At 50.7% G+C, this 10,353-nt stretch overlaps 2 protein-coding genes across 2 annotated transcripts in view; one reads left to right on the top strand and one right to left on the bottom strand.

The window, feature by feature from the left end:
- The first annotated feature begins 2,055 nt into the window (after window positions 1-2,055).
- On the top strand, window positions 2,056-3,121 carry ORAI1 (ORAI calcium release-activated calcium modulator 1). Its single transcript, XM_006768902.2, has one exon. The coding sequence runs from the start codon at window positions 2,071-2,073 to the stop codon at window positions 2,722-2,724; it is 654 nt and encodes a 217-aa protein (XP_006768965.1). The 5' UTR covers window positions 2,056-2,070; the 3' UTR covers window positions 2,725-3,121.
- Window positions 3,122-8,069: 4,948 nt separating this feature from the next.
- Window positions 8,070-10,353, bottom strand: part of MORN3 (MORN repeat containing 3) — a 9,226-nt gene continuing 6,942 nt past the window's right edge. Inside the window, exons 5-8 of the mRNA XM_006768901.2 lie at window positions 9,210-9,394; window positions 8,848-8,942; window positions 8,662-8,690; window positions 8,070-8,333 (exon numbers count right to left, since the gene is read on the bottom strand). Of these exons, the coding sequence (XP_006768964.1) occupies window positions 8,254-8,333; window positions 8,662-8,690; window positions 8,848-8,942; window positions 9,210-9,394 (389 nt within the window). The 3' untranslated portion in view covers window positions 8,070-8,253. The remainder of the gene's footprint in view (window positions 8,334-8,661; window positions 8,691-8,847; window positions 8,943-9,209; window positions 9,395-10,353) is intronic.

The raw sequence follows: 10,353 nt of genomic DNA, 5'->3' as shown, positions 1-10,353 counted from the left end.
ATGGTCCCCTTGCCCAGGCCTGAAGCCTGGGTCAGAGGCGTCAGGCTTGGGCGGGGGGGTGGAGCAAGCGATCAGAGGGAGATGGTGGTCCCCTGCCCAGGCATGATTCCTGGGCCAGAGGCATCAGGCCTGGGCAGGGGTCAGAGCCCATGATGGGGGGAGAGGGGTTCCCCTGCCCAGGCCTGACGCCTGGGCCAGAGGCATCAGGCCTGGGCTGGGGGCAGAACCAGTGATGGGGGGAAATGAGGGTCCCCTGCCCAGGCTTGATGCCTCTGGCAGAGGCGTCAGGCCTGGGCAAGGGGCCGATCCTGCGATTGGAGATTGATGGGGGCCAACGCCTGAGGGCTCCCAGTATGTGAGAGGAGGAAGGCTGGGCTGAGGGACACTCCCCCCAACCCCCCAACCTAGTGCACGCATTTCGTGCACCGGGCCCCTAGTGAATATATAAACCTGGACCTTCTAAGGAGGGTGTCCACTGTTGTCACCAGATTCTTGAAGGCGCTGGACACCAAGTTGGATCTAGATTGTACATCCTCCTAGAACTGGAGGAGAGAAACCTCAGAGGATTTCGTATAGAGCCAGTGGGTTTGGGAGTGACGTTTCTAAACCAAGGACCAGAAAATTGGAGGAACTTGCCAGAGTCACAGCCTAATAAAAGGCAGAGGAGTCGGGGTTCAAAGGCAGGCTGCTTGGCTCCAGAGCCTGTGCCCCTAACCACTGTCCCACTCTGCCTCTCCAGGCCATAGGAAGTTTTAGAGAAGGGGTCCTCAAACTTTTTAAACAGGGGGCCAGTTCACTGTCCCTCAGACCGTTGGAGGGCCAGACTATAGTTTAAAAAAAAAACTATGAACAAATTCCTATGCACACTGCACATATTTTGAAGTAAAAAAACAAAACAGGAACAAATACAATATTTGTATTTGCATGTGGCCCGCGGGCCGTAGTTTGAGGACCCCTGGTTTAGAGGAACGAAAAATGAATGCGAACTAGGCCAGGCATTACAAGCAGAAGGAGAGCTGGTGGGGAAGGAAGAAGCCCACTACCCTCCCCGGGAGTAAGGAAAGGTTAGGGCAGGATGGTGTGGGGCTGGTAGACACATTTCAGCATCAGACCTCCCACTTTCTCTCAGCCTGGTACATACGAAGTGGACACTGCATGAAGGGTCACTGTCCTAATGGTATTGCCATGGGTGCTCACTGCTCCAGGCCCGGCAGGCAGGCCCTGGCAGTGTGCCCAGCACCTGCTGCTCCCGGCTCAGATCTAATGCGCTGGCTCCTTCACTTGGGGGTGATTTGCAAGGTCCAGGTGAGAAGCAGCAGGTGGCAGACCCAGAACATGCCCCTGGTGACCCCGGATCCATAAGTCTCCAGGAACTGGGGAGTAGCTAGTGCGTCAGCCTTGGAGCCCTGAGCCTGAGGTGTAGATGGCCCCAGGGCTGTCCCACTGCACCTGGCTAGAGCCCATCTCTTCTGGGAAGCTGCTCGTGGTTCCTTGTTGGTTGGTGCACTGAATTCTCAGAAAGGGCCTGGGAATGACCTGGGAGGGTGTTCATCTCCATCCTCACCCGTGTTCTTGAGAATTCGGGAGTGTGGGACCAAGAGGGAGGTTGGGGGTGGTTGCTTTTTCTTTGTCTTTTTTTTAATGCAAACTTTTTAACATAGTAAGACATGTATAAAACAATTTTAACCATTTGTGGTGGTTGGTTTTTAATACCTGGCTGGGTGGTAAGAGCAGCGGTTGCCATTTGGGAGGTGTTTGCTACGTGCTAGGAGCTCTTGTTTGTTAAAAATAATCCTGGAATTAATATGATGTTCCTACTGTACAAATGAGAAAGTTGAGTCTCAGAGAGATTCAGGGACTTTTCCAAGAGCATGTAACTATTGGTAGATTCAAATACTGGCAGCCTGGGCTCCAAGCCTGCTTTCTTGACCTGTACTTTCTGCAGCTTCCCAACCCCCAGTGGATGGGTCTTATGATCTCCATTATACATATGTGGAAACTGAGGCTCAGAGAGGCCAAGTGACTTTCCCAGGGTCACAGGGTTTGGCTGGAGGAAAGCCTCTGTGGGCCATGACTGTCCTGGTGCTCAGCCTGCCTCTCCCCTACCTCCAGGTGGCGATGGTGGAGGTGCAGCTGGATGCTGACCATGACTACCCACCGGGACTGCTCATCGCCTTCAGTGCCTGCACGACGGTGCTAGTGGCCGTGCACCTGTTTGCACTAATGATCAGCACCTGCATCCTGCCCAACATCGAAGCAGTGAGCAATGTGCACAACCTCAACTCGGTCAAGGAGTCACCCCATGAGCGCATGCATCGCCATATCGAGCTGGCCTGGGCCTTCTCCACTGTCATCGGCACGCTGCTTTTCCTGGCTGAGGTGGTGCTGCTCTGCTGGGTCAAGTTCTTGCCCCTCAAGAGGCAGCCAGGCCAGCCGCGGCCCACTAGTAAGCCCCCAGCCGCCGGCTCGGTCTCCAATGACAGCAGTGGTGGCACTGGCGGCATCACCCCAGGCCAGGCCGCCGCCATCGCCTCAACCACCATCATGGTCCCCTTTGGCCTGGTCTTCATTGTGTTTGCTGTCCACTTCTACCGCTCACTGGTCAGCCATAAGACGGACCGACAGTTCCAGGAGCTCAACGAGCTGGCTGAGTTCGCCCGCTTGCAGGACCAGCTGGACCACAGAGGAGACCACCCCCTGACACCAGGCAGCCACTATGCTTAAGCCCTCCCGGGCCTGGGCACTTCCTAGCTTTGGCCTTATGCCCTTCCCCATGACCTTGCCCTGCCCCAGCCTCAAGGACAGCCTGCATAGGGTGCGGGCTTTCGTCAGGGGACAGAAATGGAGGGAAGAAGCTCTTTTTAAAGAGAAATTACTGCACTTTGAAACTTTCCTCTAGGAGAATAAGCACTTCCTGTTCTTCCAGCTCCAGGATTCGCCTCCTGCTAGGTGGCCACCAATGGGAGCCAGAGCCAGGACAAATGCTCCCTTTGTCCCTCTTCCCCGCCCATGCCAGTGCCATCTGGATGCTTCCTGTCCTTTCTGTCTTGACCTCCCTTTCCCTGTTCAGCGTCGAGTGTGTGCGCGTGTGTGTGAACACATAAATATACTCATAAGGGATGCCTCCTGTGTCTGTATTTGTTCGGTCTGGGCTGCCTGGTATCATTTCTCTTGGTGCCCCAATCAGGTGAGCCTCTAAGCTGATTGTTTTTCTCAACATTTTGAGAAATTTTAAACCTACCAAAAAGTTGCATGAACAGTAACTGAAATATAAATGCAGTCATTTCTTGTTATTTGCAGTAGTTCTGTTCTGTAAAATCACTGTGAACGCCGAATGAGTGGATACTGAACCACTGCTTCTCTGGGAAATATGGGCTTAGGTTCCTGCGAGCCTCTGGTCACAATATTTTTTGTCAACTGATTTGATGTATGTTTCTATCTAAAGACATCTTATTGAACATATATTGTTGACTTATTGATATTGAATTCAGGCCAACAGAACTATCACTCGTGCATGAATGAAGCTTACGCCTGACACAGGTAGGTAACGCACGTCACAGCCTTCCTGCCCTCAGGTATGCTACTCTTGAGAACCGTTTTAAGTGGTGAAATCAATAAAAAGCACACAACATGAAAAACATGGCACTAAATAGACCGTGAGAGCTGAAACAGGGCAGAGGTCTCCTCATTCCACCTCAGCAAGTAGGCAGATTCACAAATCCAGAAACCATGACTGATGAGGATCGCTGTGTTTTTGCCCTTGAGCCATAGGTGTTGATTGCAGATATGGTGTCCCTTCATGCTTAAATACTTCCTCCTAAAACCAAGGACCTTCTCCTACATAACCACAACTCAGAAAATCTGATGTTGATGCCATACTACCTAATAGAACATTGGTGTTCACTTTCCCACTTGTCTCAATCATGTCCTTTCTGGCAGTGGTTCTTACATCCAGGATCAGGGTGTTACATTTAGTTGGAACGGCCTCTCTTTATCCTGTGACGTTGACATTTTTGAAAAGTCCAGATCTGTGGTTTGTAGGATGTTGCCTCTGTCTGGTTTTCCTGATATTTTTTGTCATTTTTATAATCGGGTTGTGCATTTTGTCAGGAGTATTTGTCTCCATTTTGCAGATGACAAGATTGATGCCCGATGAGGTTAAACAATTGGCCAGAATTCGAACCTGGAAAGTCTTGGGCATTCACAGGGTCGGATTCTGGCTTTGCTTAAGAAATGAGAAGAGCCCTGAGTGGTTTGGCTCAGTGGATAGAGCGTCAGCCTGCGGACTCAAGGGTCCCAGGTTTGATTCCGGTCAAGAGCATGTACCTTGGTTGCAGGCACATCCCCAGTAGGAGGTGTGCAGGAGGCAGCTGATGGATGTTTCTCTCTCATCGATGTTTCTAACTCTCTATCCCTCTCCCTTCTTCTCTGTAAAAAAACAATAAAAATATATTTTAAAAAAATAAAAAAGAAGTGAGAAGATCCAGCAGTAGCACTGGGCCCACCTTTTTGTAGAGCAACAACGAGCAGGATTGAGTTTTAGCCACCCTCTTCCTCAGGACATATGTTAGCCACAGTCCCCACTGCTCCCTCTTCTCACACCAGGCCAGCTTCATCTATGCTACTTGCCTGGCCTCCGTGGGTCTTTGCATTTGAGAGCTCTGTCTGTCTCAGAAAGTGGTTTTATAAATACAAAGTGCTCTGACTAAAGTGAAAGTTGGTTGGGGGGAAGTGTGGCCCTAGTCCTTGTCCTGTGCAGACTTGAACTTGGCCAACAGCAGCTTTGTGGGCTGAATGGGGAAGGAGGCCGTCCTTTCTCCTGTGGCAGTTTCTTGCCTTCCTCGTGCAGCACATGCACCAGGACCCACCCTGGTTGGCCTGGGGATGATTAGGGGCCACTGTTGGAAACCTTCCACTGCTCCCCAGAGCAGACAAAGGCACCTTCCATGCATCTTCCTAAGAGATCCACCTCCCTGCTTCTGCAGAGACCTGGGATCCCGCTGGGATAATTTCTATGCCTGTAGTCTTAAGTTTTTTCCCCTAAACTTGCCTGAACTCAAGAATCACCAGATTGGCTTGTAAAATGCAGATACCCAAGCCCATCCGTAGGTGTGTCTGATACTGTATTTTTAATTCCAGGTACTTTTAAATCCAGGTAATTTATGGAAATGCTAGTAGTTAAGAACACAGTCTCTTTAATTTCAATTTTATTAATATTTTGAATAGATAATACATTCACATGATTCCAGATACACAGTGAAATTTTTCCCTCTCCTACTCCCAGGTTCCTGAGTCTCCCCAGAGACAATGACTTTAAAATATACACAAACAGTCCTAACTGATTTGGCTCAGTGGATAGAGCATCAGCCTGTGGACTCAAGGGTCCCAGGTTCGATTCCGGTCAAGGGCATGTACCTTGGTTGTGGGCACATCCCCAGTAGCAGGTGTGCAGGAGGCAGTTGATAGATGTTTCTCTCTTATCGATGTTTCTAACTATCCCTCTCCCATCCTCTCTGTAAAAACTCAGTAAAATATTTTTTAAAAAAATGCACACAGCCGAAACCGGTCTGGCTCAGTGGATGGAGCGTCGGCCTGCGGACTGAAGGGTCCCGGGTTCGATTCCGGACAAGGGCATGTGCCTGGGTTGCGGGCACATCCCCAGTGGGAGATGTGCAGGAGGTGGCTGATCGATGTTCCTGACTATCTATCTCTCTCCCTTCTTCTCTGTAAAAAATCAATAAAATATATTTTTAAAAAAATGCACACAACACACACACACTGCAGAAGCCCAGTGCATGAAATTCGTGCACTTGGCGGGGGGTCTCTCAGCCCAGTGTGTGCCCAATCGCAGTCTGGGACCCCTCGGGGGATGTCTGAAGCCAGCAGTCAGACATCTCTCTCGCACTCTGGGATCCCTCTCCCAGTCCAGGACCCCTCACTCCTTACCACCCACTTGCTCGCTGCTCCTTACTCCTCGGCTCGCTGCTCCTTAGTGCTGCCTCAGAGGTGGGAGAAGCTCCCGCCACTGTGTTCACCAGTCATGAGCCTGGCTTCTGGCTGAGCTGCGCTCCTGCTGTGGGAGCGCACTGACCACCAGGGGGCAGTTCCTGCGTTGAGCATCTGCCTCCTGGTGGTCAGTGCACATCATAGTGACTGGTCGTTCCAATGTTTGGTCAATTTGCATATTAGGGTTTTATCATATAGCATTTTTTTATTGACTTTAGAGAGGAAGGAAGAGGGGGAGAGGGAAATATCAATGTAAGAGAGAAACACTGATTGGTTACCTCCCTACACACCTCGACTGGGAATTGAACAGGTGATCTTTTGGTACATGGTAGGACACTCAACCAACAGCCACACCAGCAAGGGGGCGAGACAACCATTGTTGCCAATTCACTTTATTTCCCATGTAGAGAGAGTTATACATAAACCAGGACACATCTCTGCTTTTTCTGAAAAAAATGGTAGCCTGCACACACTGCCACTGTTCTGTACCTTAAGAGCAGAGAGGCCTCTGTTTAAGTACTATCGACTTACAACTTGGCAACTAGGAAACCTCCCTGGACCTCAGTTTCCTCTCTAAAATGGCACTAATAGCCCTAGCTGGTTTGGCTCAGTGGATAGAGGTCAGCCTGTGGACCAAAGAGTCCCGGGCTTGAATCCGATAAAGTGTATGTACCTCGGATGCAGGTTCCTCCCCAGCCCAGGCCCTGGTCAGGGCTCGTGCAGGAGGCAACCAATCAATATGCTTGTTTCACATCAATGTTTCTCTCTGTCTTTCCCTCTCTTCCCCTCTCCCTAAAAATCAATGGAAAAATATCCTCAGGTGAGGATTAACAACGATAAAAATGGCACTATAATAGCAGGACACCTCATAGGTTGATGAGGGGTCATGGGAGAGGACACGGGTAAAGCTGTCAGCATAGGGCCTGGCACCCAAGTGGGTGCCCTGTTAATTCTGTGCCCCGAGGATGCCAGGCTCAGCTTCCTGGTGTCAGAGGTACCATGCCTTGGGTCAGACCACCCTGTTTATGACTTAGAGGCAGAGAGAACCTCGACAGTGTCGGTGAACATTTATTGAGTCTTTACTGTGTGCCAGGTGCTTGGCGAGGCCTGTACAAACATCATGGTATTTCAGGGCTACACTGTTGAGGGTGGGCTGAATCATTCTTTTGTAGAGTTTACACTGCAGCATGTTTAGCAGGATCCCCTGTCTCTACCCACTAAGTGCCAATAGAATTCTTGCCAGTTCTCACAACCAACAATGTTTCGGGACATGCCAAATGTGCCCGGGGAGGAGATGGGATGCCTTATTTGATCCTCACAGTAACAACAACAGCCCTGGGTGTTAAGTACCGTTATTCCCATATTAGAGAAGAGGAAACCTAGAGAACAGAGAGATTAGGTGATGTACCCAAGAACACACAGCTAATAAATCACACTGGATTCACACCTAGGCAAACTGGCTGCAGAGCTCATGTTCCTACTCATTATGTAAGAGTCTCTCTTATCGCGCAGGAATGTTGTCTAGATTAGAGTGATGCAAAGCCCTTCCCAGATATCTGCTTCACAACTAACCTCAATACATGTTACTCATATGGTTACATCTGTTAGCAAATCCTCAAGCTACCCCTGTGAGATCTCTTAAGTCCCATTTTGTAGCTGAAGCCCGGGGGTCCCTGGCTAAGGGTTACAAATCCAGTAAGTCGGGAGTTCTTGGCCCCCGCTGTACATTGAAGTCATCTGGGGAAGCTTTTGAAGGCCCAGGCCTCACCCCAGACAGATGAGAAACTTGGGCGTGGAACGTGGGCGTCTGTAGCTTTTAAAGTTCCCACAGGATTCCCAAGTCCAGAGCCCCTGGTTTAACCCCAAATCTTAGTGACTAATGTGAGCAGATGCAGGCTTTCTGCTCTCTGGAGCATCTCAGAACTCAGAGGCTGGGAGATACCTCCTCTCTCTTCCCTGTAGGGTCAAACCATGCAGGCCAGAGCCCTCTTCACTCTTCTCTACCTGAAATCCCTCCTGTGGCTCTCCTGCCCTGCAAACCTCACATCACAGGCCCAGGCGAATGCCACCAGGTTCTCCTTTATTCTCATGCACTCAGGGATAGGGGCCTAGAATAAAAGCTGTAACAAGAGGGCCCCCGAGGCCAACTGGAGAGAGAAGTACTGGCCCCTATTGACAAAGAATGTTCCAGTGCTGGGAGGATGAGGTGCTCTCTGAGGATGCCAAGGGTGTGCCCGGAGTCACCACTCACTCCTCCAGTGGGAGGTCCACCGGTTTGAGCAGTTGGAAGATGCGGACTTGACTTTCTCCTGAAGTTCTGGTAGTCTCTGCAGGGGTGAAGGGGTGGTGTTTCAAAGACACTGTACCAGTGCCCTCTCCTCGAACCTATTACCCACAGCAGGAGGAGCGAGGACTGGACGAGCCCACTGGACAAGTGGAGGGCTGGGGCAAAAAAGTCCTCCAAGCAGCGTTCCTCCCAGTAAGCCCAGGGTACAAATGCTCCGGAGGGTTTGGGCTGGACTGGAATGGACTGGTCTTCAGTGAAATGGGTTTTGAAGGGGAGGAACCAGACAGGACAAGGAAACCCTCCCCCAAAGAAGACTCCAGGAGCTGCCTCACCCACATAGAGGGTGACAGGTGTGCCCACCCCCTCACCTGGTATCAGTCTCCTTGTTTTTCCTCTTCTTTTTTAAAAAAATATGTTTTTATTGATTTCAGAAAGAGGAAGAGAGAGGGAGAGAAATATTAATGATGGGAATCATTGATCAGCTGCCTCCTGCATGCCCCCTACTGGGGATCGAGCCTGCAACCCGGGCATGTGCTTGGACTGGGGAATCTAACCGTGACCTCCTGGCTCCTGTGTCACTGGGCTCCTCTTTCTTCTTGAACATGGCCAAGGCTTCCTCCAGGACACCATCGGGGTCTACAATTTTGACCTGGGGGGAAACAGCAGGGATGGGTTTGAGGAGCATGGAAGTCCCGGGGTGCCAGTTTTATGAGGTGCTGCCTGCTTTGGGGGCTGCTGTCTGCCTTGTGAGGTGCTACCTGCCTCCCTGGAGATACCCAGACTGAAAACAAAACCTTGTCTGTTCCCTGGTTGGATTGGGCTGGATCAGGCCAGGTTGGGTGTGGTTGGGGGGTGGGGGAGCTGTTTTCTGTCTCTTTCTGGGTGTGGCCACAGGGCCCTGGTGAGAGCTGCCCACCTGAGGAATGGGGAACTGGGTAGGCGCAGGAGCCTCATCTCGGCCAAAGTCAATCATTGTGCCACACTTGGCTATGTTGTCCACCCAGAAGCCTTCAAATAGCTGACCGTGGTCCAGATGGAAGAAACGCCCAGGCCCATTCTTCAAGCCGCCCTGCCAGTAGCCCTCATAGCGGTTCCCATTCTCTGGAAGAAAGGGCAGGGAGGTGTGGGTGCTGGGCAGAGCATGCCTGGCTGGCCTTCTGCCACTCCCAGGCTAGGCACCAGGCCCACCAGGAAGCCAGAACAAAACTAAGTTGATTAGAGTGAGCTGGGCTGGTAGATGGGGTGGGGTCTGGGGCAACTGACCTATACACATCAGAGCCCTGGGAGAGGACTTCCAGAATCAGTGACTTCCAGAATCAAACCTATTTCACATCTTGCCTCCACTACTTACGCAAACAAGCCACATGGTTTCCTACTTGTAAGAAAAATATTGCTAGTAACATGAATTGGTAATGTTTGTTTCAGCACTTACTCTGTACCTGGTTCCTTGCCTGTTTCTGACGTCCCTCCTCACAAACACAATTCTATGAAGGATGAAGGCCTCCATTTTACAGATGGAGTTTGCAAAGCTCAAGGAGCTTGATTGACTTGCTCAAGGTCACAGAGCTAGGAAGTGACAGAGGCAAGATTCGAAACCAAGGCCTGTTTATCCCAGGAGTCCATGTTCTTCATTGGGAGTCAGTTCAACTTCTCATCTGATGGCGGTGAATTTAAGGGGAATTCCTTAGCACTCTTTGATGCCACGACTAACAGAGAGTGTGGCCTTGAGCAAGTAACTTAACTTCTCTGATCCTCCTCTTATTGGTAAAGTCAGGATAAGAGTACCTGTATTACAGAATTGCGGTGAAAATTAAGTTATTTCCGTACTGTACAAGTGCAGCTCTGATTGCTTTGACCATAAGAAAACGGCTTCATTGCTCATGTTTATTGTTGGGCCCTCCTTTTAGAGTATAAGCTCCCCGAGGGCAGGGATCTGGTCCTGACTTGCACCTTAACCCACACTGGAGTGGCGCTTTGGGGCTTTGTGGGGCGTGGCCTGATGGGGTCTGGGTTACACAGGGCCCGGAGGAATGCGGCCCTGAGGGCACGGGAGGGGCCTT

This window comes from Myotis davidii, unplaced genomic scaffold (assembly GCF_000327345.1).
Source record: "Myotis davidii unplaced genomic scaffold, ASM32734v1 scaffold223, whole genome shotgun sequence".
Classification (NCBI taxonomy): Eukaryota; Metazoa; Chordata; class Mammalia; order Chiroptera; family Vespertilionidae; genus Myotis; species Myotis davidii.
The sequence above is the reverse complement of the archived record's forward strand: the minus strand, read 5'-3'. Positions and strand labels throughout refer to the sequence as shown.

Bases quoted from the DNA above. Each gene is read 5' to 3' on its own strand.
- ORAI1 (XM_006768902.2), top strand. From the start codon at position 2,071: ATGACTGTCCTGGTGCTCAGCCTGCCTCTCCCCTACCTCCAGGTGGCG.